Source organism: Acipenser ruthenus, chromosome 1 (genome assembly GCF_902713425.1).
Source record: "Acipenser ruthenus chromosome 1, fAciRut3.2 maternal haplotype, whole genome shotgun sequence".
NCBI lineage: Eukaryota > Metazoa > Chordata > Actinopteri > Acipenseriformes > Acipenseridae > Acipenser > Acipenser ruthenus.
Window position 1 is genome coordinate 50,476,827 of NC_081189.1, and position 25,407 is coordinate 50,502,233.

Consider the following 25,407-nt stretch of genomic DNA (forward strand, 5'->3'; position numbering starts at 1 on the left):
ATGCAGCAAGGCAATACAGTAAAAATCTTAACAAGGTCCTAATCGCCCCCCTCCCACAAGACGCCACCATTCAAGATACCGCAAAATGACTTCCTGTGAAAATGCTCTATGTTTTCAATGGACTTCCTATCCATTTAAAGATCTTTAAATAAACAGGACGTTATTTAGAGATATCTCTAAATGTTTTACAGATATCTTTAAATGAACAGGACGTTATTTTAAGATATCTGTAAATCAATTTGAGATATTTTTATTTCATTTTTATATATCTTAAACTGCACAATTTTAAGATATCTGGAATTCAATTTGAGATATCTGGAAATATTTAAAGATATCTTAAAATGCCATTTGAGATATCGCTAAATGATAATTTGGCTTGCCATAAAGATGTAAGCGGTAACACACTTAAACACCTATGCAGAAAGAAATAAACAAAGTCAGTAAGTACTCATAGATCCTATCGGTAACATAAAAAACATATATATATATATATATATATATATATATATATAATGCTTATTACGTGTTCTAATTCTGCAATTTTTCCACATAATGCCTGTTGATGCAGAGTCCAGTGTAAGAAGATGGGTACTTCTGCATTTCTTTCTTTAATTTTTTCCAGCTAGCCAGTCCACTCTTTTGCTCACATATTTGGTGCACCCTCTGTTGTAATCCCACCATTTAGTTTCTTCCAAGGTAATTCTGCACTTTCCATGGCTTCTTGAAGTTAAAAAAGTCCTTTCCTTTCGTTGAGACTCCATAGCTTCTTTCATTTCCAGTAAACTCAAAATACGTTGCTTTGTGCAGCATGTCATAGTGATGTTGTACGGTATAATCTTTCATAACGACAACCGTGCACTACAAATCAGACATGTTGCCTTGTCGTCAAAATTATTTAGTGAAAAAATAATCTGGCTAACGATTTTGTTCCCCCTCCACATTTCGCTTCCGTGACATCTCCAACTACTTTTTTGCTAGTGAATTTAAATTTGACACAAAGTAAAATAGTTTGAACAAGCCTTCGCTTCGCTAACCTAATCAAAATTATGTGTGCTGTGTGCATGAGGAAACAGATCCTGTGTGCTATCTGATTGGCTATTTTATTACCTCTGTGAGCTGTGATTGTCTTAATGGGAATGTCACTTATACAATGCAGACTGCACATGTTGAAAACACGTGTTATATTAAAGAGGCGAGTTGTTTTGAAGAACAATTCCAAAACAATACAGTACAGTGCAATTATAGAAACTAATGGGTGGGCATTAAAGGAAAAACACTGCATGTATTATTTCTCTTGCTTACCTTGATTGTTGGAGTAAACAACTATATTTGGAATACAAAGAAAAATATAAATGGATGATTTTTCTAAAGGTTCTCTGGGCTGCAAAGGTTAGTGTGAGGCAAAGAAATTAAATATATGATCTATTGAAGGTGTTTCATGAGCCCCCCAGTGGGTAGCATGTAGTATAATCCCATTTGGAAACACCCCAAAACTTCAACAGCAGTCACTAGGAAAAAAGCTTTTCAAACATTTAATTTATATAGACCTTTTATGACCCGTAATCGAAAAGCAATGGATAGTAAAACTATTTTTATGTTTTCATTGTATAATATTAAAACAATAACAAGTCATAAAAAAATCTAAATATAAATATGTAGGTAGACACATTTGCTTCTGTGCACACCAGCACCTTTTTCAAACCACTTTATAAACACTGCTGCACTGTAGCTGATACCTCTAGCAGTAGCCTTCCATAAACACTTTAAGAACCAATCCCTCGCCCTCCGCAATAACGATCCAATATTATAGCACAAATCAATATAAACTAATTTTATAGGAGGACACACCTTATTATAAATACTTGCCATACTTTTTTGAGTCACTGTAGTAATCTAAAAAGATACAACAGAAAGCTCAAAAACCTCTACAAACCAAAAATATAGCATGGAATGTTTTTAAATTTTAGGTTCAACTGGCTTGGATTCAACTAGATCTTTTATCTTAAGAAAACAAACAGTACCTACCTGGCCTGTTATCCATTGGTCCGAAATCCAAAGAATACTTCACTACATGGTAGTTGTTCCAAACGTAGAGCAAATTGTCTCTTGGATTGTAATCCACAGCTGCTATGTACTGATATGAATTGGGGAAGGGCATGTCAGTGTAGCCATCTTTGCTAAGCTCAGTATTGTAGATGTAGTCAATTTTGTTCCCAGTGGCTTCATTGTCATCATCTTCATAGACCGATTTGATCACATAGAGAATGCCGCAGATCATGAAGGCATTGGAGGCTGACCTCTTGTCATAGGCTGTGTCCCAGGTCCCCTCGATGCGCAGAGTATAAGGGTTCAATTGGCTAATTACTATTTTTCCATTGTTCTGCTCGGTGGCATAGATGACCCAGAGCCCGTTTTCATCCACCGCCAGATCAATGTCAGACTTGCCACCCCAGCGATAGGGAGATGTGTCATGATAGTTGGCACTTGCAATGATGGCCTCCCCACTCTTGATGCGTGTGCGAAGGTCAAATTTCACAATGTTGCGTGTGCGCTCTTTGTTGAAAAACAGTGCCCCATCATACACAACGAAGCCTGTTCCATCCACCCGGTGGGGCAGCTTGTAAGTGGTGGTGGGCCGCCCCGCTATGAAGTCCTCCTTGGAAGAATACTCTGTCAACGTGTCAGTCCTATATGGAGTCCAGGGCATGTAGTAGATCTTATCTGAAGCCTGAAGGGGATCCTTGCACCAAGACCCTGATTGGTGGTCTGATTCAAACAGGTGCTCACTTTGATATACACCTCTTAGCAAACCAGGGCACAGGAAAACTATAAGAGTTGAGATGAAAAAAAAAAGTTTGTATTTTTGTCAATGTTATACAGTCAGACATACTGCATTTAATCCTAGAATTTGTAAACTGTTGTTAAACAATACATATCTGCCTGTTGTCCAAATTTTTTTATTTGAAGATGATTATATATATATATATATATATATATATATATATATATATATATATATATAATGTTTTTGAAAGGAGGTATAACTGCAGTATACAAAAATGACTTATTTTTTGGATGTACACAAAAGGTTTAAATGATAATCATTTTTCAGGATGTTTCAGACAAAAGCCCTTCACCCATGTAGAAAGAAAAGTAAACACAGTGCAGTAAACTTGTTATTTTTCAACATTTTGTCATATAAAACTGTGCAAGACAGGAGATTGGGTGGTTTGTGCTGTTGTTTGTACAGATTGGGAAACAAATCCTAAAATAAACATATAAGAAACTAAATAAGCAGGCAAGCCATGGGCAAATACATTAAAATGGTTATTCAAATGGCACAAAGGCAGACATTGTGGTTATCATTACTGAAAAACAGTGAAGACTATCCTTTTCCCAAAATAATAGTTGAGTGGAGAAAATCAGTCTTTGAAAATGAACATTGAAACAGCTACACAATCTACAACAAGCTTTAGTAAATCTATATGATAAGTATGTGCCATAGGGAAACAACATTATTTTTAAAAAGCAGTAAATAATGGAAGTACTGGGGGGGGGGGGTATAGGTATAAAAAAAGTAAAGAATTGTCATTTACAGGAAGAGAGAATTTTACATACATTTTCAGATGAGCTCATGGTTCACAACATTACTTTATTTGAAGCAGAAATACTGAGCTGGAATGTTCTGACTTTAATTAATGTATGTTCCCCACTGAAAATTTCTAGATATCTGACTGTACAGGGTGAGCAGCCCTGTACATATTTATTTATTTATTTATTTATTCATTTTTAGATCAGGGTTTCCCCCCTCTGCCCCTGTGCAGATTATTGTTTTGTGTTTGTTTGTTTTATGATTTAGTTGTGTAAATATGACGGCGAAACGCAACAGGTTTTGTTATTGTTTTTGTATTTATTATTATATTTATAGACGACGGCGTAGCCGTGTGGTTTTGTTTATTTTTAAAATGTGTTCTGGCAGAGGCGAGATTGGTGCTCGTCCTCTGCCAGGAATAATTTAAAAACCTCTTGCAGAAGGTGGCCATCTCCCGAGTTAATTGAGTGATTGATTTATTGCTAATCGGGAGATGGTCACCTCTATAAAAGCCTGCAGCTCGCTGCACTCAAGGTGGGTGTATGAGGAGCGAGAGTGGAGAGAGCGAGGAGAGAGAAAACAAACTTTAAAATATACAGGAACAGTGACAGTGACTGCCCAGCCTGACCTGTATTTTTATTTTGTGTTTGTGATTTCTTTTATTTAAAATATTTATTTTCATTCTGTGAGCAAGTTTCTTTTTGTTTAAACCTTTTATTTATTTTTGCATTTGAATAAACGGCACGCCACGTCTTTATTATTTAAAACTGCAGCAGTGGGATCACCAGCGCCTCCTAGACTCAGGCAGAAGAGGATAGTGCAGTTTTTTTCATTTTTTTTATTTGCGTGTGGAGAAACTGAGTGAGGAAGGAGAATGGGAGGAAAGAGGTTGGGAGGAAGGAGGAAGAGCTGCAGAAAGCAGCAGCTGCAACAACAGCAACAGCTGGCACAGGAGGAGATCAGCTGGGAAGCCCTCCACAGCATAAGCCAGGTGTACTGTTGTTGCATCTGTGGGGAGCGGGGGCATTTCCCAGTTAATTGCCCCCTCCCCGAAGAATGGGATTACAGCTGCAGGAGAAGAGTCAAGTGGGAGGAGCCCGAACATCCTGCGCCTGAGAGGGAGGAGCCCGAATGTCCTGCGCCTGAGTGGGAGGAGCCCGAACGTCCTGCGCCTGAGTGGGAGGAGCCCGAACGTCCACAGCCCAAGAGGGGGGAGTTGCTGCCTCCACAGTCCAAGAGGGAGAAGGCCAAACGTCTACAGGCCACATCTCCACCAGCAGAGGGAGAGTTCCTGCTGGTTCCACCTCCGTGGGAGGACTGTGTCTCGCTCCCACCTCCTCCAGCAGAGGGAGAGTTCCTGCTGGTGCCGCCTCCACCGCCCTGGGAGGACGACTTGCCCCTCCCACCTCCACCAGCAGAGGCCGAATACCTGCTGGTGCCACCTCCACCGTTGTGGGAGGATGACTTACCGCTCCCACCTCCACCAGCAGAGGAAGAGTACCTGCTGGTTCCACCTCCATCGCCAAGGGAGGACTGCGGGTCGCTCCCACCTCCACCAGCAGAGGTAGAGTACCTGCTGGTTCCGCCTCCATCGCCGCCACCAGCAGAGGGAGCATGCCTTGCTGGTTTCGCCTCCATCGTCGCCACCAGCAGAGGGAGCATGCCTGCTGGTTTCTCCTTCGCAGCCAGAAGGGGAGGAGCTCCTGCCGCCTTCGCAGCCAGAAGGGGAGGAGTCCCTGCCGCCTTCACTAGGAGCAGAGCAGCAGGAGCTGCCTCTCCCTTTAAGACAGGACGGACCGGGAGAAGATGCTGGCGGTCCGCAGCTACCCTTGCATAGGCTGCTAAAAAGAGCAAGGAGGAAAACCGCCAGGTCACCGTGGCTGAGAAGGGGGCCAATCCCAGCACCACCACTGGTCCTGGCTCCCCTCCTACAATCGCCTCCTGAGGGTCTGCTGCGGCCGTCACCTCTTGAGGGACCGCTGCCGCCCTGTTGTGCATCGCCTGGGGATGTCAGTTCGCCATCGCCTAAGGATGCCAGTTCGCCACCGCTCAGGGATGCCTGCCTCACACTGCCCAGGGATGCCTGCCTCGCACCGCCCAAGGATGCCTGCCTCGCACCGCCCAAGGATGTCTGCCTCGCACCGCCCAAGGATGTCTGCCTCGCAGTCGCCTGGGATCGTCGCCAGCTCTGCTTCACCTGGGGTCGCCGAGGGTCCTGCTTTGCCTGGGGTCGCCGAGGGTCCTGCTTCGCCTGGGGTCGCTGCCGGTCCTGCCATGCAGCAGGAGGTGCTGTGGCTGGAGCCCCATGAAGGGGAGCTGCCGGCCATGAAGAAAGGGGGGGAGGTCAGGAGACCCGCTCACCCAGCCTCACTTTCGTGGCAGGAAACACTGTGGCCAGAGCCCCACGGAGGGGAGCTGCCGGCCACGAAGAAGGGGGGGGAGGTCTGGAGACCACCCCGAAAATTTATTTGGCTGGAGGAGCCGGTCTGTGCGCAGTGCACCGGGACACTAGAGCTGTTTGGGTGGGAGGAGGACGTCCCGTCGTGGCCGCCCCCTGAGACACCTTGCTTTCCCTGTTCCTGGGCCGGGACTGTTAGCCGGGACTTTGGGACTAAGGGGGGAGGTGGCCGTTGGGCCATGTGTGCTGCGCACAAGGGGGGGGGGGGGGCGGGGGAGATATCTAACAGGGCGAGCAGCCCTGTACGTATTTATTTATTTATTTTTAGAACGGGGTTTCCCCCCTCCGCCCCGTGCAGATTATTGTTTTGTGTTTGTTTGTTTTATGATTTAGTTGAGCTGCCTCTCCCTTTAAGACAGGACGGACCGGGAGAAGATGCTGGCGGTCCGCAGCTACCCTTGCATAGGCTGCTAAAAAGAGCAAGGAGGAAAACCGCCAGGTCACCGTGGCTGAGAAGAGGGCCAATCCCAGCACCACCACTGGTCCTGGCTCCCCTCCTGCAATCGCCTCCTGAGGGTCTGCTGCGGCCGTCACCTCCTGAGGGACCGCTGCCGCCCTGTTGTGCATCGCCTGGGGATGCCAGTTCGCCATCGCCTGAGGATGCCAGTTCGCCACCGCTCAGGGATGCCTGCCTCGCACTGCCCAAGGATGCCTGCCTCGCACCGCCCAAAGATGCCTGCTTTGCACTGCCCAAGGATGCCTGCCATGCACCGCTCAGGGATGCCACGCCTGGATCGCCTGGGGCTGCCTGTTGCTCCGCATCGCCTGGGGCTGCCTGTTGCTCCGCACCAGTTACAGGGTACGAGGGAGAAGTGGAGCTCCCACTGCCGCCTCCATGGCCAGGGGCTCGCCTCCCGAGGGTCCGCCGCTGCTGCCATCGCCTGGGATCGTCGCCAGCTCTGCTTCGCCTGGGGTTGCCGAGGGTCTGCTTCGCCTGGGGTCGCCCAGGGTCCTGCTTCGCCTGGGGTCGCCGAGGGTCCTGCTTCGCCTGGGGTCGCTGCCGGTCCTGCCATGCAGCAGGAGGTGCTGTGGCTGGAGCCCCATGAAGGGGAGCTGCCGGCCATGAAGAAAGGGGGGGAGGTCAGGAGACCCGCTCACCCAGCCTCACTTTCGTGGCAGGAAACACTGTGGCCAGAGCCCCACGGAGGGGAGCTGCCGGCCACGAAGAAGGGGGGGGAGGTCTGGAGACCACCCCGAAAATTTATTTGGCTGGAGGAGCCGGTCTGTGCGCAGTGCACCGGGACACTAGAGCTGTTTGGGTGGGAGGAGGACGTCCCGTCGTGGCCGCCCCCTGAGACACCTTGCTTTCCCTGTTCCTGGGCCGGGACTGTTAGCCGGGACTTTGGGACTAAGGGGGGAGGTGGCCGTTGGGCCATGTGTGCTGCGCACAAGGGGGGGGGGGGGGGGCGGGGGAGATATCTAACAGGGCGAGCAGCCCTGTACGTATTTATTTATTTATTTATTTTTAGAACGGGGTTCCCCCCCTCCGCCCCTGTGCAGATTATTGTTTTGTGTTTGTTTGTTTTATGATTTAGTTGTGTAAATATGACGGCGAAACGCCGCAGGTTTTGTTATTGTTTTTGTATTTATTATTGTATTTATAGACGACGGCGTAGCCGTGTGGTTTTGTTTATTTTTAAAACGTGTTCTGGCAGAGGCGAGATTGGTGCTCGTCCTCTGCCAGGAATAATTTAAAAACCTCGTGCAGAAGGTGGCCATCTCCCGAGTTAATTGAGTGATTGATTTGTTGCTAATCGGGAGATGGTCACCTCTATAAAAGCCTGCAGCTCGCTGCACTCAAGGTGGGTGTATGAGGAGCGAGAGTGGAGAGAGGGAGGAGAGAGAAAACAAACCTTAAAATATACAGAAACAGTGACAGCGACTGCCCAGCCTGACCTGTATTTATATTTATATTTTGTGTTTGTGATTTGTTTTATTTAAAATATTTATTTTCGCTCTGTGAGCAAGTTTCTTTTTGTTTAAACCTTTTATTTATTTTGTATTTGAATAAATGGCGCGCTGCGTCTTTATTATTTAAAACTGCAGAGTTGGTGTCAGTGTTTTTAGTTCCTGCTTCTGTCTGACGTCACCGCCCAGCCAACTTGTCACACAGCCCTAAACGTGCATTGCAAGACCAACAACTACTGCCAGTTATGAACTTTAGTATGCAAAACCTAAACCAATGAACACTTGGTTTGGGTTTTGCAGGCTAGAATTTTTTTTATATTGGGACCAGGTATTGGTCCAGTTAATTGACAATCTGATGAATACACTTTCAGATATTCAACTATACTATATACTCACCAGGTCTGAAGATCTACCTCAATTAGGCCCATTTCTCTGTTGTGAACCCTTTAGTCTGCTCATTTGGTGGTCATATTATAAGGATTGGGTAAAGTTTTTAGTCCAGGTCTTGTTTAAATATATTGCTTACGAGACTAATAGTTATGAAAATAAACCCTCACTTTCTGAACATTTTGGAAGTGACGACATTTATCCCCAGTAGTTCGGTAGCACAGACGTTATTAATTTCTTGTATGTTCGCGAAAAAGGACTTAGAGTAAATAGCGGGGTTCCGAAAAATATAGCGTTACACATCCCCACGTGTTCTACAACTGTTTAAATAACAGATTATTGCCCATATTGTCAAACAGGTAACACAGCAAAAAAATCTATGATGTGGTAAGGAACAAAGAAGCCAGAGCACTTGTTAAGGTTTTTTTTTTTTTAATCATTCTTTCTGCAGTGATTTAGAGGACATATCTCAAACCCCAGTGCACTAGAGCAGACAGTTTGAAAATAACTTTGAAACAGACTTAAAAGTTATAAGTGTAAAAAGCTGTTAACATTGAAAAGAAAAATGACCAGGTACGTTATTGAAACAGTTGTAGCAACACATGGGGATGTATAACGCTATATTTATTGGAACCCCACTACTTACTCTTTACAGGTTGCTTTAGTGAACATTTATGTATTTATTATTCAGCAAAATCACAAAACAAGTATCAATGCTTCAATGTAGGAAACACTTTACCATGTTTCTCCAGAATGCACTTCAACAAATTGATGGTGAATAATACAAACTCGGCAGCAAAATGATAGCATAATTAGAAAAGGCATATAACTATTAGTTAGACTTAAGCAAATAAATAAATATATACAAGTTTGTAAAGGAGGTTTAATTACCTTTTTGTTCCACTTCTATTTTAGGCATTGGAGAGAGAGAGAGAGAGAGAGAGAGAGAGAGAGAGAGAGAGAGAGAGAGAGAGAGAGAGAGAGAGAGAACACAAAAGAAAATAGCTTAATGATGCTTTAATGGTCATAGCATTGTATTTTCAGCATCAAGTGTGTCAATCAATAATCATTCAAATAAGCAAAGCAAGATTATCTGCACATTCTTAAGCTACATGCATTTTGTCTTTTCATCAATTAAAAATATATATTTTAAAGTAAACTATATTTATGCATTGTGGCCATTTCATTAGGAAGAGGAAAATTTCAATCGGAAAGAGTGGGGATGAGCAGGGATGGTTTTTACACTATTATGTGTTAATGATCCATTTATTCATACATGGGTGAGTAGTTTCTGATATAGACCCATACGTTACTTTTAAGACCTTCACATCATCCTACTTGTATTTTGAAATCCAAGCTAGCAGCAGGAAAGTGCATTACAAGACAGTCCAACTTAAATATGATCATGTGCAAGGCTGAATAACAAATAGAACATTTGACAACATTTATGATTATGAGCATAACAATATGGGAGAACATAAAATATTTACTTAGTAACAGGTCAATAAGACCGAAAGCAGTCTTAAACCTTAAATCCTTTATTTAATGTGAGAATGAATCTTGGTATCTCAGTTTAAATCACTTTACACCACATCCTTTTGCAACATTCCTGTCGTTCGACTGCTTCATACTATGCTTTTCAAAATTATCATTTTGAAATGAATTTCTGCAGTGAGAACGCTGACACCCTGGGATCCTTCAAGAAGCTGCTTGATGAGGTTCTGGGATCAATAAGCTTAACAACCAAACGAGCAAGATCAGCCAACTGGCCTCCTCTCGTTTGTAACCTTTCTTATGTTCTTCTTATGTACTTATGAAGGAATTCAAGTCATTTGCAAATGCTTTCTCTTGGCACATACTAATTTTAATTGCTCAAACACAATCTCTTTTTTTTTTTTAAACAACTTGTTTTCTTATTACTGTTTATAATTAACTTTCTGTTTGGCAATCATCGCCAATCCATCTGAATCTTACACAATTCTAATATATATTTTTTTAGATATTAAATATGAACAAGCAACTGCTTTTTCAGTATTTTTGAATACTGCAACAAGTATCTTACAGAGGTCATTTGACTGTATATAGAAAACTGTATAATAAAAACACATCCACATAAAGATGTATAAATATAGCTCAAACAATATATAAACAACAAAAGTTCACAAACAAAATATTTAATATCAAAGTTCTGTGTAGGTATATCTACTTTGGGACATTAGTTATTGTACCACGTTTCCATGAACCACAGCAAATTCGAGAGCAGCTACGAGTAGCTGAAATGTAAATAAGAGTATGACTTTTTTTTTTCAATTAAAGAACTAATTGACATGCAGTTGAATTGCTTATTACAAGCAGATTCTTGTTTTACTAAGGTTTAAATTCAGTACAATCCCTACAGTTAATCCCTTAATGTATTTTAATCTTGGATATTAGAGTTCCAATCCATAGTCTACATCCAACACGAGTACAGTGGATGCAAATGAGTTGCCAGGAAATAAGAGGGGTAGACATATTAGAAATGTTCTGATTGGTCATCTTAAACCATTGAAAATAAAATCAAACTCCAATTAACATATTTAAAAGACATAATTTAAAATATCTTCCAGGTACATGTATGTGTTCTGGGCAAAGTCCAAAATAAAAATTAAAATAACTTATTACTGGCTTTGCCTGGGCAAACCGCGGTCTGCCCACTGCTTCTCGGGCAAAGTCCGACTCACTCCATCTGTCCTTTCATTCCTGTTCTAAGTCACAGGCAGACCTTTGGAACAAATAATGAACATGAAAATCACCATTGACACTTGCGTAGTACCATCGGCAACAGCCAGATAGGAATTGAGATATATATAGATATATATATATATATATATATATATATATATATATATATATATATATATATATATATATATATATAAAACCTACGTTACACTTCAGAACAGTATTACCCGCAACATCAGCACAAATATTAACATGAGAAACCCCACTGACACTTGCGTAGTACCATCGGCAATAGCCAGATAGAAACAATATTACCTGCAACATCAGCACAAACATTAACATGAGAAACCCCATTGACACTTGCATATAAAAAGGACAGTATTATTAATAACGTAATAACAACCAAATAATAATAAGGAGTTGTACTGAACTGTCCAATCAGAGAGGTGGATGCAGTTACTGGGTGGAACATGAATGATTAGCAGATTCACATTTGGCAGTGCTTATGACAAGCGATTTAAGAGTTGGAGAGCGTACTCAGCAGAGTGACAGAGTACGTACATATCTAGATTTTAAAATAAATTATTCTTTATATATGTCATTAAATATCTGATATAGTCATGTCGTCAATAAAAATACATTTTTAAATATATGCCTATTTTCTTAAACTGGACTTCCTGTGTAGTTTTTATGAATGAGATGAGTGAGTGAGTGAATGATGTTACTCAGGTAGGCGGGTCAAACAAGCTCTTCAAATCATAGCTCTGTCTCTGTCCCCTGAACATAAAATGAAAGATCTTTGAGATTCATTTTGGACAGGGCATTGTTGGGCAGTCCTAGATGTGCCCGGGCAAAACCCGGAATGAAAGATCTTTGTGATTAATTTCAGACTTTTCCCGAGCAATTCGCAAGTCACCCGGGCAATCTGAATTGCTCAGTTCCGGGGTTTACCCTTAAATTTACAGACTAACACTGGGTTTTGCAGTGGAACTATATGACTATTGTTTTCGAAAGGGAAATCAAGATAGTGTTTTTGCAAAACTAGTGCCCAAGGCCTTTGACTAACAATTAGAAAGGTACACATGAAGGTTTCTACTCATAAAACACTTTTTTAAAATAGGCCATCTATAAAATGTATAAAACAGCTACAAATGCTAATCGGATTTCACAGTCACACTGGGGACATCTGGGATTCACCATTAGCAGTAATTTAACTGTTAAGTGAGATATTAGTGAACAGAGAACCATGTATTTAGGTATTAATTAGGCTTTCTATCTAAATATTTACAAGGAAATCCCAATAATGGACTGTTTAGATGTGCCAGTGCTCATTATGCTTGCATTTCCAGTCTACCGTTATCTCTTATAAATAATTAGTAAATCTAAGACCAAGGTCACTTCAAACTATATCGCTATACAGGGGTGTGGATTATTTCCATTACCTTGATTGGTGGATGGGGAAGCTTGCCTGTGGTGAGTTTGCTTTGTCGTGTAGTGCATAGTTAAGTTCGCTTAGATCCGGAAATCTTATGACTATACAACAAACATTTCTGTACAGTGTGCAAGAAATAATTCAGCATTAGTCACAGGGGAGAGGCTCATATCCTGAACGTTGTTTCCGGGTCATTCTACAGAAATGGGACAAATTGAGTCCCCTCCTCAAAGTAAAGTGTATTTAAATATTGGTTTGTCAGATGTAATATACATTTATTTCTTTAGCTGTTTTAATTAACATTTAGCAAATATGCCTAATTTTTATGCAATATTAACATTTAAGGGTGATTTTCTTCCAGCTCTTATACATTCTCATGAAAACAAAGGTATTTTATGAAATCATTTTAAAACATGACAATATTGTTTTAAAAAGTAATGCTGTATCATAGTATAATGTTGAACTAGTATTTTAAAATATTTTTTATATTTTTGAATAAAAAGCCATTGAAAACCTGTCCCCAATTTTCAATGTCATTACTGTAACAGCCAGTTCATGGAGGACTTTGCTGCCCTTCCTCTGACTTTACAGACTAGTGCATTGCCCCCTAGTGAAAATATACCTTAGGCCACCCCTTTGAGCATGTGATCATGAAAATAGACTAGGGGAGGGGCATCAGTGCTCTTTAAGTCCACTCCCATCTGCATTACTAGAAAATTGATTATATTGTAACGACCTGGGCACCGTTCTGTGTCTGCTGGACTTGTATTGTCCCGTTGTTTGTCTCGTCTGTCTTGTCCTGTGTATGTGTTGCATGTATTGTTAGGGTGCCACCATGCCACTTAGAATGGGGAGAGGAGCGAGGGATGGACCCGGTTGGTCGTCCGGGTACAGTGGGCAGGAGCAGCGGGGGGGTATAGAACCACCTGCATGTGGTGGTGGTGGGGGGGGGGGGGGGGGTGAAAGGTTCGAGCGCTGAACATCTGGAGGAATCGAGCAATCAAAATTCTAGTGAGAGACAGCCACTGCTCTCTGCATTCCTAACTCACCTCACCTCTGGGCTGCTAAATAGCCCGATGCACAGGCAGCGCTCATTGTGACCCTCATTATCATGACCGCAGCTCATTATTTGTGCGTGTTGAGTAATTTGCATTGCTCTTAAGTTTACATAGGCCGCAGTGCAAAATAATTGCCTGGCTGCTAGGCAATTTTAATTTTGCAGACACAATTGTTTGCACTACAGCTATCCTTACATCAGCCCCAATGTGTTTTAAAGTTTTACGATTTCCAATAAAACCTATTTTGGCATCTTTGTAGTGTCATTATAAATGGTTTATTTCTTTACATATTTATTTTAAATCACTGTTTAAATCTTTGTGTCATTACTGTAGCAAGCTGTCTTTACCATACAATAGTTATTTTAGTGAATAAAACTGCAGCAGCATTGGCAGGAGTGAAAGTTATATTAGCAAAGGGTTAAGGGGTTCATATTTTAAAAAATAAAATAGTTTGGTATACTTTTAATCATTGCTAACATTTTTTAACTAAAAATATCAGTACAAAACTAAGTTTAACTTCAATTTTATTGGTCAATAAATATGAAAATCAAAGTTTATCTTTTAAAAAATATAATAAATATGTTTCACTAATGTGTAATGTTATAATGCCTAATTGATTTTATGTATATTTCTCTTTATACAAAAGTTTTTAGTTGTGTTACGGTAATGACATATTTATGTGCCAAGACATTTCTGAACAAAAATATTTAAAAAAATACATACAAATTTCAGCTCAGCTGAGTTAGGTTATATGCAGATAAGATTTTTCTTATTTAATTTTGGTTGTTTCACTAAAAAAATATCACATCAATTTCTCAGTTTTTTGGAACCCCAATTTGTCCCCTTTCTGTAGAATGACTCATCCATTAAAAAATTAAAAACACTTCTGATGTTTCCCGACAGGTGAAATGGTTGCAATTTATGTAAAGGTGTCAGAAATAACTATTCAATTTTTCTTTCAATTTTATTTAATTATATAGTGCATTTCATACCACAGTATCTCAAAAGCGCTGTATATGTCGGTTAAAACAGAAAGAAGTCTGAGTATCATATTTTTTTTTTAATTACAAAATAGCAATACATAATTATACTAATAACAATATCAGTAAATAATAACAATAAAAAACATTGCATAAATAAATAAAAACAGTTGAAGACAACATGAAATGAATAAGTGACAGATAAAAAATACGGGTGAAATTCTCAACAAAAGGTACGAGCAGCCGGATATAAACATTAAAAAATTGCCAATTTGAGTGCCAATAAATAAATACTTCTAAAATGTATAGATATTGGTAGATGATCATTTTTGGACTTGACACATTAATTGAACCCGACACAAAGGGTCTCTACAGGATCATAAATAGATTGGAGCATCCAATCAGAATTTATGGAGGAAACGAAAGCTGGAGACAGCCGAAGGAAGTCATAAATAGGAAATGTATTCATCCCATGCAGGGTGAGGCAACCCATTGTTCAAAACAATGGAAGACAGTTGTTTTAATGTATAGGTCTTTATGTGAAAGTCCTATAAGAACTGGCAACTTGCAGCAAGAACTCCAAATTGGTTTCTGAATTTGTTTCTGAACTGGTTTCTGAATCTAACATGGCTCCATAAGAGAAGACAGCGTTAAGCTTTACACCTCTTGACTGCAAGAAGATTCTGTACCCTAAAATAAACAAATGTCGAAGAAAGCTCCACGTTCAGGACTCCTGCTAATAGGAAAAAGAGACGTCTGCGAGTCATCTACGTGTAACCGTTCCTGGCTCGGTGTCACAAAGACGGCCGGAGTGGGTGGCGTCAGACCAGAGCCAGGAAATAAATAAACAGAGAGATGTGGTTTGGTGAAGCTGGGCCCGTGATCACGCTCAGCATTTAATAAACAGAACAGAAAATAAAAGGTTTGAAACAACAAAACACAGCACACGGCACTTGAGGCCAAAATAAATAGACGAACAAAACGGACTAGACAGTGCACAGACAGACGAACAAAACACGGTGAGTGAAAACACTATTTTTACTATTATTATTCTAACAATTACTACCTCCGTCTCCAATCCCGTTCTCCACTCACCGAACACCCAACCCCGACTGAGTGCTACGTGTCTCTATATATACTGTTGTGCTGGGATTCAATTACTAATTAATTATTCACTTGAATCCCAGCACGTGAATTCATTACGTGCAACCCTGTGCTCACATATTACATTTAACCAGCACGTGAAGTGATTTGTGCCCTCCCTGTGCCTAAATATAAATCTACATTTTTAAATACACGTGAAACACAGACCCGTTTATATCCCGTGTACCAATGACTATACACCAACATTTACACACGCACGCAACACACAACACATAATATGCACACAGGGGCGGGGCACATTGCCACACTCGGATACAAGCTTCTGTTTCCCGTCCTAACCACAGCATAACGAGACTGTGTCTGCCTTTGAGGCGAAGCATTCAAGGAACGAAGAAAACACACAGGCTGTGTGTGAAACCCTGTGGCAAAGTGGTTAATGGTGTGCAGGTGAAGGTGATTAAAGAACAGACAATTACAATTGTAATCCAGGTGAAAAGGTTTGTTTTATTTGTTTTTGTGCCTGATGGCGAAACAAACAGTAAACAATAATGAAGGTAAGTAATACAGCAGCGTGTTTACTTAATTTATAATCCCCGGGTTTACCCCGCAAATAATAGTCCTGTTTTTATTATACACCCACACAAAACACATACACAAGTCCGTTAGTGCGTGAATTAGTGCTAGTGGTGCAAATACAGTTTATAGTGATACGAGTGCAGTGCTATTCCAGGTTTGTGCTGGCCTCTGGCGACAGCTCCGGAACGTGTTAGCTGTCTAGTGCTATATAACAAAACACAGACAGTTACTAAACACACGAACAAACAAACAAAACACAAATATTTTCCTGTACGCTTTCTCTGCGTCTCACACGGTCCTTCCAGTATCTCAATAAAAACCAAGCGAAGGAACCGATTACGAGTCTCCGTCCCATTTTTATGCTGTCACGCATGACCCCTTGGTAAACAAATGCAGCTGCCTTTACAATCAGCAGCTGCTACATTGTTTACCTTCCGGGTGAATACGTTCTTGCAACGGAGTCTCGCCTTCTTCCAGACTGGCCGACTCCCCGACCCGGGAAAGAACTGTTAGTCCAGCCATTCAAAAGAACTCTGTCCTCGCTGCTTAGCGCCCTCACAGATCGGGAGGGAGATTTACCACCAAGATTCATTATATTTCTAAAACAAACCCCCACTTGGGTTTTGAAGATAAAGGAACACATGGGATGTGTGTAAAACCCCTACTTGGAATTTGAAGATAAAGGAGCCCCAACTTGGGTTTGAAGATTTGTGGCAACGAAGCGTACATTTAATACAACGGAAAATTTATTCTACAGACTTTTGAGTCTTCTTCAAGGAACCATTGAGTGTAATTTAATTTGCCTTTCCCTTGTGGAACTAGAGTAATTAATTGTAATTACAACACATAGAAGTTGATAAAATAGTTATCTTAAATCGCGCTTGTTACGTGCATATGAAAAACCTCAGAGTTTGAACCTTGTTAAAAGTAACTAAGCTGCTTAACTCTTGTTTGAAAGTATGCTTGTGTAATTGTTAGTAAATAGTTATAGTCCAGCCTTAGCTGTTATATGTTATTAGAAGAATTGTAATTGAACAGGTTTTATTTTGCAATTAAATAATAAATGCTCAGGTTTATATTCCGCCTGTGAGCTGTAGACTCAGGGCCACTGCCTGTGTAGTTGTGCTGAGGGAACTGTCAGCAGAGTGACGTCATCACCTGCTGGCAGAGCAGCGCAGCCTGGACTGAGATTGAGACAGAGGAGTTAATGTATTGTGTTAGAATGAGATGTTGAGCCTATACTGGATGTTAGGAAAGCAATAGGATTCCACTTGTACTGTAGTTTAAATGCATTATTGAGAAACGACATGTATAGAAGCATAAACATTCCAGGAATAAGAACATAAGAAAGTTTACAAACGAGAGGAGGCCATTCAGCCCATCTTGCTCGTTTGGTTGTTAGTAGCTTATTGATCCCAGAATCTCATCAAGCAGCTTCTTGAAGGATCCCAGGGTGTCAGCTTCAACAACATTACTGGGGAGTTGGTTCCAGACCCTCACAATTCTCTGTGTAAAAAAGTGCCACCTATTTTCTGTTCTGAATGACCCTTTATCTAATCTCCATTTGTGACCCCTGGTCCTTGTTTCTTTTTTCAGGTCAAAAAAGACCCTGGCTCGACATTGTCTATACCTTTTAGGATTTTGAATGCTTGAATCAGATCACCGAGTAGTCATCTTTGTTCAAGACTGAATAGATTCAATTATTTTAGCCTGTCTGCATACGACATGCCTTTTAAACCCGGGATAATTCTGGTTGCTCTTCTTTGCACTCTTTATAAAGCAGCAATATCCTTTTTGTAACGAGGTGACCAGAACTGAACACAATATTCTAATTGAGGTGTTACTAATGCATTGTAAAGTTTTAACATTACTTCCCTTGATTTAAATTCAACACTTCTCACAATATATCCGGGCATCTTGTTGGCCTTTTTTATAGCTTCCCCACATTGTCCTAGATGAAGACATTTCTGAGTCAACATAAACTCCTAGGTCTTTTTCATAGATTCCTTCTTCAATTTCAGTATCTCCATATGATATTTATAATGCACATTTTTATTGCCTGCGTGCAGTACTTTACACGTTTCTCTATTAAATGTCATTTGCCATGTGTCTGCCCAGTTCTGAATGCTGTCTAGATAATTTTGAATGACCTTTGCTGCTGCAACAGTGTTTGCCACTCCTCCTATTTTTGTGTCGTCTGCAAATTTAACAAGTTTGCTTACTATACCAGAATCTAAATCATTAATGTAGATTAGTAATAGCAGAAGACCTAATACTGATCCCTGTGGTACACCACTGGTTACCTCGCTCCATTTTGAGGTTTCTCCTCTAATCAGTACTTTCTGTTTTCTACATGTTAACCACTCCCTAATCCATGTGCATGCATTTCCTTGAATCCCTACTGCATTCAGTTTGAGAATTAATCTTTTACGCAGGCCTTTGTCAAAAGCTTTCTGGAAATCTAAATAAACCATGTCATATGCTTTGCAATTATCCATTGTCGATGTTGCATCCTGTGGCAGTGTGACCCTGCCTTGTGTGTATTGTTTGTTTATATGTTGCATGTAGTGTGTTAAATGTTGGTGTATAGTCATTGGTACACGGGATATAAATGGGTCTACGTAGCACAAGTGATGAAATGTATATTTCCAGAGATGTTATTTTAGTCTCCAGTGAAACCAAAGTGGATTTTACATCCTCAATCTGTTGGGAGATGTTGTTTGAACCGCTGTTTATGGCTGCCATAAGTTTGGTCGAGCTGAATTCCTTGTCTAGAGATTCCGCCATTGTATTCATACAAAATTGTGTCAGGCCTGTGCTGACAAGGTGAGTTTGTTTCGAAGAGATAGTCGGAGCTTTACTCCTGATTCTGGATTTCTTTTGAGACATTAGATGTTAGAACTGACTGTTATTAATTATTTTTGTTGTAGATAAAATAAACTAAAGAAATATACTTAGAATATATAAATATAAGGATATAGATCGGGAGCACTCGTTCACCACGTCTTCCTTTCAGCCAGGCATCACGTGACCCCTGTCGGTAATTTTCCATTTTGGATCTTATTATAGTTTCCATAAGTTTACATATAATAGAAGTCAGGCTTATTGGTCTGTAGTTACCTGGTTCGGTTTTGTCTCCCTTTTTGTGGATCGGTATTACATTTGCAATTTTCCAGTCCGTCGGTACAACCCCTGTGTCAAGAGACTGTTGCATGATCTTGGTAGCAGTTTGTAAATAACTTCTATCATTTCTTTGAGTACTATTGGGAGGATCTCATTCGGCCCAGGGGATTTGTTTATTTTAAGAGCTCCTAGTCCCTTTAACGCTTCTGCCTCTGTTTTGATAAAGTTATTTAAAACTGGATAGGAACAGGTCGACATGTGGGGCATGTTGTCCATGTCCTCCTTTGTAAACACCTGTGAAAAGTAATCATTTAATATATTTGCTATTTTTTTTTCTTCGTCTATGATTTTGCCATTTGTGTCTCTTAAGGTGCTTTCACACAGAGGAGTTATGACGGTTCAAAACTGCCACTGAAGCGGCTTATAGGTCTGTGTGAATTGCTTATACCGCCACAGAACTGTCATATTTTATGCCGTCTCTGAACCACCTCACGAGGTAGTTCAGAGATGGCACTAAACCGTCATAACTGCCTGTGTGAAATGCTATACCGCCACTGAAGCGCTATAGTGGGTGTGGTTTCAAAGTCAACATGCCACGTCACTATAGCGTAGGTAGGTAAGGGGTGTGCATGCAGTGCTTAATTTGTGCCGAGGCACAGCCCCGGAACCTCTGGGTGTGCAGAGTTATAACGCCGGTACCTCTAGTTAAAAATCTCATAAAATGCAACTCTACAACAACAAAACAATAAAATTAATAATGAGCTGGTTCTCGTGCCTTTTTCAATGAATATAATATACTACTACTTTGTATATGATGTAGAATATTTGATTGTAAACATTTAACACAAGTACGTACAATACTCTTTCCAATAAACATGTTATGATTTTGAATATGTGCTTCTTAGGGTCGGTTTTATTGTCCTTGCTTGCACCCCAGCACCTCTTTCTGTACAAATTAAGCACTGCGTGCATGTATTAGGCCTTGTCAGTGTTTCAGATTGCACGAGAACAATCTGTTGATTGACAGGTTTGAAAGCGGTACTCGCGCGATCTCTTTGGCTGTGTTAAAGGGTTATGACAGTATTACACCGGCATAGATTGCACAATTTCATGCTGTGTGAAAGGGTACTTTACACACTCGTTAAAACGTTTCAGGAGACGGCACAGTAGCAGCATTTCTGTGTGGAAATGGTGGCTGTGTGGTCCAGTGGTTAAAGAAACAGGCTTGTAACCAAGAGGTCCCCGGTTCAAATCTCACCTCAGCCACTGACTCACTGTGTGACACTGAGCAAGTCACTTAACCTCCTTGTGCTCCGGCTTTCGGGTGAGACGTAGTTGTAAGTGACTCTGCAGCTGATGCATAGTTCACACACCCTAGTCTCTGTAGGTTGCCTTGGATAAAGGCGTCTGCTAAATAAACTAATAATAATTAGACATTTAACCTCCTCTTTGAATGTTCTCTTGCTGTTATAATATTGGAAAAACATTTTGGAATTGGTTTTAGCCCCCTTAGCAATATAGATTTCTGTATCTCTCTTGGCCTTTCTAACTTCCTTTTTGACTTGTGTTTGCAGTTCCAAGTACTCTTTCTGTGTACTTTGTTTTTGGTCCTTTTTAAACGCTTTGTAAAGTGCCTTTTTTCGCTGAATATCTTTTTTTAATTGATCTATTAAACTATTTTGGCCATTTTGTTTTAGATTTAGATTTGTCTACTTTTGGGATGTAATTGTTTTGTGCCTCTAGTACTACATTTTTAAAAAACAGCCATCCTTTTTCTGTGGATGTTTTCTCTATTTTACTCCAATCTACTTCTGTTAGTCTCTGTTTCATACCTTCATAGTTTGCTTTTCTAAAATTGTAAACCTTAGCTTTTGTCATTACTTTTGTTTTTTTAAAAATCACTTAGAATGAGACCATGTTGTGTTTATATGGGGGAAGTTGAAATCCCCCATTAGTATGGCTTCTCCTTTGCTACACACATTTCTAATGTCATTGTATAACAGATTCTTTTGCTCAGCGTCTGAATTTGGTGGTCCATAGCATGCTCCTATTATTACGCCTTTTGAATTTTTGTCCATTATTCTGACCCATATTGATTTGGCGTTGTTTTCTTTGTCCAGATTTAACACCTGGGCTTCAAGACTATTTCTTATGTATAGTGCTACCCCTCCACCTCTTCTGTCCTGCCTGTCTTTCCTATACAGTGTGTACTCATATTATATTTGAATAAGTGCTTACTTGTGCTGCATTGATATGTATGTGAATTCATACCTCATGATGATTTTCTAAGTTTTTCCTTTCTTTACCGTTAGTATTAGTATCTAAGAAACTGCTACGATATTTCAACCTACCTTGTTGTGGTTAAGGGTGTTTTGTGTGTTCATTGTAATTCTTCGATCTTATACACGTCATTAAATAAAATGATTATGATGAGGTCTTAAACCTTTGCGGTCCCATGTAGGACCTGGTCCGACATTGCAATTATTCCTATCCGGTCCAGTGTCGGACCCTGTCCGACATCATCAAAAAGACGCAAAAAATGAGTTTCTAGGTCGGAAAAAGCTGAGAAAACCATTCAATGGCTGAGTGGGAGCGACAGGAGCCGAGACAAGCCGGAAAAAAAGGGCGTATCTCATGAATAGTCATACTTTCCCCTGGCATCTGATAATGGAGGCCATAAGGAAACAAGCTGGCTGTGACTGCATCAGCGCTCAGAGAATATCACGGACATTTGCAGAGCCTTTTTCAGATGTTATAGTAATAAAATAATGACTTGGATTGCATTATTGAGGCGTTTGGTGATAAAACGAGTGATCAGAAGATGATTGATCGGTATGTACGACTATTATTATTATTATTATTATTATTATTTATTTCTTAGCATATGTGAAAGCTATAGCGAAGGAAAGGGTGGGGCGGGGCTGGAGAGGTCTAGTGAGTGCTTTGTTGATATACAGGGCCTTTTAAACCCGTTTGACTGTGGGAAAAAAAATACTTTTAAACAGCGCATCTAAAATTAACTGCACGTGTGAAAATAAATTGGACCTGACGCGCCTGACACGCACTTAATAAATGGACTGCAAAGGGTTAATTAATGTGAATAAATATTCAGATTATTTAACAGACAAGTAATAGATTGTCTGTGTTTTACCTCGATGATCTAATATGGTAATGGTCATATAGTATTCATTCAAGTTGTTAATGCACATTAATTTGAACTATTGTAAGTAAGTAAGTAATAGCAAAGGTCATTCAAAATGATCTAGAGAGCATTCAGAACTGGGCAGACACATGGCAAATGACATTTAATAGAGAAAAGTGTAAAGTATTGCATGCAGGCAATAAAAATGTGCATTATGAATATCATATGGGAGATAGTGAAATTGAAGAAGGGAACTGTGAAAAAGACCTAGGAGTTTCTGTTGACTCAGAAATGTCTTCATCTAGGACAATGTGGGGAAGCTATAAAAAAGGCCAACAAGATGCCCGGATATATTGTGAGAAGTGTTGCTTTTAAATCAAGGGAAGTAATGTTAAAACTTTACAATGCATTAGTAACACCTCACCTAGAATACTGTGTTCAGTTCTGGTCACCTTGTTACAAAAAGGATATTGCTGCTCTAGAAAAAGTGCAAAGAAGAGCAACCAGAATTATCCCGGGTTTAAAAGGCATGTCGTATGCAGACAGGCTAAAAGAATTGAATCTATTCAGTCTTGAACAAAGACTACACGGCGATCTGATTCAAACATTCAAAATCCTAAAAGGTATAGACAATGTCAACCCAGGGAACTTTTTTGACCTGAAAAAAGAAACAAGGACCAGGGGTCACAAATGGAGATTAGATAAAGGGGCATTCAGAACAGAAAATAGGAGGCACTTTTTTTACACAGAGAATTGTGAGGGTCTGGAACCAACTCCCCAATAATGTTGTTGAAGCTGACACCCTGGGATCCTTCAAGAAGCTTTGATGAGATTCTGGGATCAATAAGCTACTAACAACCAAACGAGCAAGATGGGCTGAATGGCCTCCTCTCGTTTGTAAACTTTCTTATGTTCCTAGTACGTAAGTACCTTCTTTTCTTTGCGGTTTTCCACAACAAAAGCATTATGGTCACGGGCACATTCTTCTGGGGTTTTTGTGTGTAGGCATTTGTTTTTCACAGTTCACCACAATTTGCAATTCTGTTTTAAATCTTCCATATCTTAACCATGAACAACCCTCAATTCCTAATTGTAATCTTGTTTTAAATCTCGCAAGTGGAGTCTCTATTAGAAATGTAGGAATGTGCTGCCACTCAGTAGTTGGGGTTGATTTAAAGTATTCAGAACGAATCAATGATAGATAAAGTTAGGAAGGAGGGACATTGCCTATCTGCACACTGGGAAATGTATTATTATTTTTTGAAGTAGGGTTTCTTTTTTTTTTTTTTTAATGGGAAAGGGGTGAAGTCAATCTGAATTGAGTAACCATTTCCACTGTTTTCCAGAGTTTATTGGCTGTACACCGATTTAATTTTCTTTTTTGGTATCAGGGGTGTTTTATTGTTTTTTATCAGTTAAAACCAAAAATCAGAATCTAATTATAATCCACAGAGTCCAATCGAAGGAAAAAACAAAAGGGAAAATAAAACGCTGCAAACCCAACTACAAAGTTGCAGTAAAAACACCCCAGAGGCCCCGAGATAATCAAAACACTCTACTGTATCCTCTCTATACTAATGTGGGGCTTGCTCAGGTCCCCACCTTTAACTAGTGCTCCTCTATATTTATTGACTGGACCGTACCGGTTTACCGTTTGAATAAATAAATGCTTCTCTCTTCCGAAGCCATCCTTGCTTCACTTTGTCAAGCTCCCTCTTACACACCACTCCTGTCAGGAAGCGCAGCCCTGGTAAAGTTTCACCACACAAGTCAGGATTCGAATTCCTCTGCACCCACTTTCGCTGACCACTCTCCTGAAAAAGCAAGGCACAGTGCCATTTTAACTGGTCGGCAGCCCCGCAAGACCCACCCCCCCAGCCAACACACCCTGTCTGGCCTGTCCGTGTCATTGCCATGATTGACAGGTGGGATCAAATGGGATTTTCGACCCACCCTGTAGGGTTATGCATGCACCCGAGAGCCAAATACAAGCCTTCCCTGTCACATACACACAGACAAATTAAAAGTGTGTTGTCCGCATTCTACACAGTATGTTGCAAACCAAGGTTTGTTTTCGCCAACACTTATACACATAAGCATTAAACCCTGTACCCAAAACCCAGGTCTTCTTTCAAGCTGTAGTGGAGTAGTGGTTAAGGCTCTGGACTCCTGACCGGAGGGTTGTGGGTTCAATCCCTGGTGGAGGACACTGCTGCTGTACCCTTGAGCAAGGTACTTTACCTAGATTGCTCCAGTAAAAAAAAAAACAACTGTATAAATGGGTAATTGTATGTAAAAATTATGTGATATCCTGTAATAATTGTAAGTCGCCCTGGATAAGGGCGTCTGCTAAGAAATGTAATAATAATAATAATAACAAACAGCCTAACAATCATTTCACCTGCTTTTATATAGGGTGTACCCTAATTATTTGTTTATTTAGCAGACGCCTTTATCCAAGGCGACTTACAGAGGCTAGGGTGTGTGAACTATGCATCAGCTGCAGAGTCACTTACAATTACGTCTCACCTGAAAGACGGAGCACAAGGAGGTTAAGTGACTTGCTCAGGGTCACACAATGAGTCAGTGGCTGAGGTGGGATTTGATCCGGAGACCTCCTGGTTACAAGCCCTTTTCTTTAACCACTGGACCACACAGCCTTAAATTAGTGCCACTTATAACCCAACCCTGATTGGTGCTTCTCCAGAACTTTATACCGGACTTGTTTTGATAGCTCCTTGGTCTCCATGATGCTGTTTGTTTAGATATGCTCTCTAACAAACTTTGGGGCCTTCCAGAAACAGGTGTATTTAATCTGAGATCATGTGACACTAATTGCACACAGGTGGACTCCATTCAACTAATTATGTGACTTCTGAAGGCAATTGGTTGCACCAGAGCTTATTTATGGGTGTCACAACAAAGG

The 25,407-nt window shown here is 40.6% G+C and overlaps 1 protein-coding gene across 13 annotated transcripts in view; it reads right to left on the minus strand.

Moving 5' to 3' along the window:
- adgrl3.1 (adhesion G protein-coupled receptor L3.1) overlaps positions 1-25,407 on the minus strand; it is a 450,501-nt gene that overhangs the window by 253,243 nt on the left and 171,851 nt on the right. For 8 of the 13 annotated variants that reach the window (XM_059026057.1, XM_034035060.3, XM_034035058.3 and 5 more), the window contains 2 exons: positions 9,237-9,251; positions 2,026-2,826 (listed from right to left, as the gene is read on the minus strand). The exons of 1 other annotated variant lie outside the window; for it this stretch is intronic. In XM_059026057.1, coding sequence (XP_058882040.1) covers positions 2,026-2,826; positions 9,237-9,251 — 816 coding nt within the window. The remainder of the gene's footprint in view (positions 1-2,025; positions 2,827-9,236; positions 9,252-25,407) is intronic. 4 more of the 13 variants (XM_059026051.1, XM_059026100.1, XM_059026092.1 and 1 more) reach the window with 1 other exon arrangement.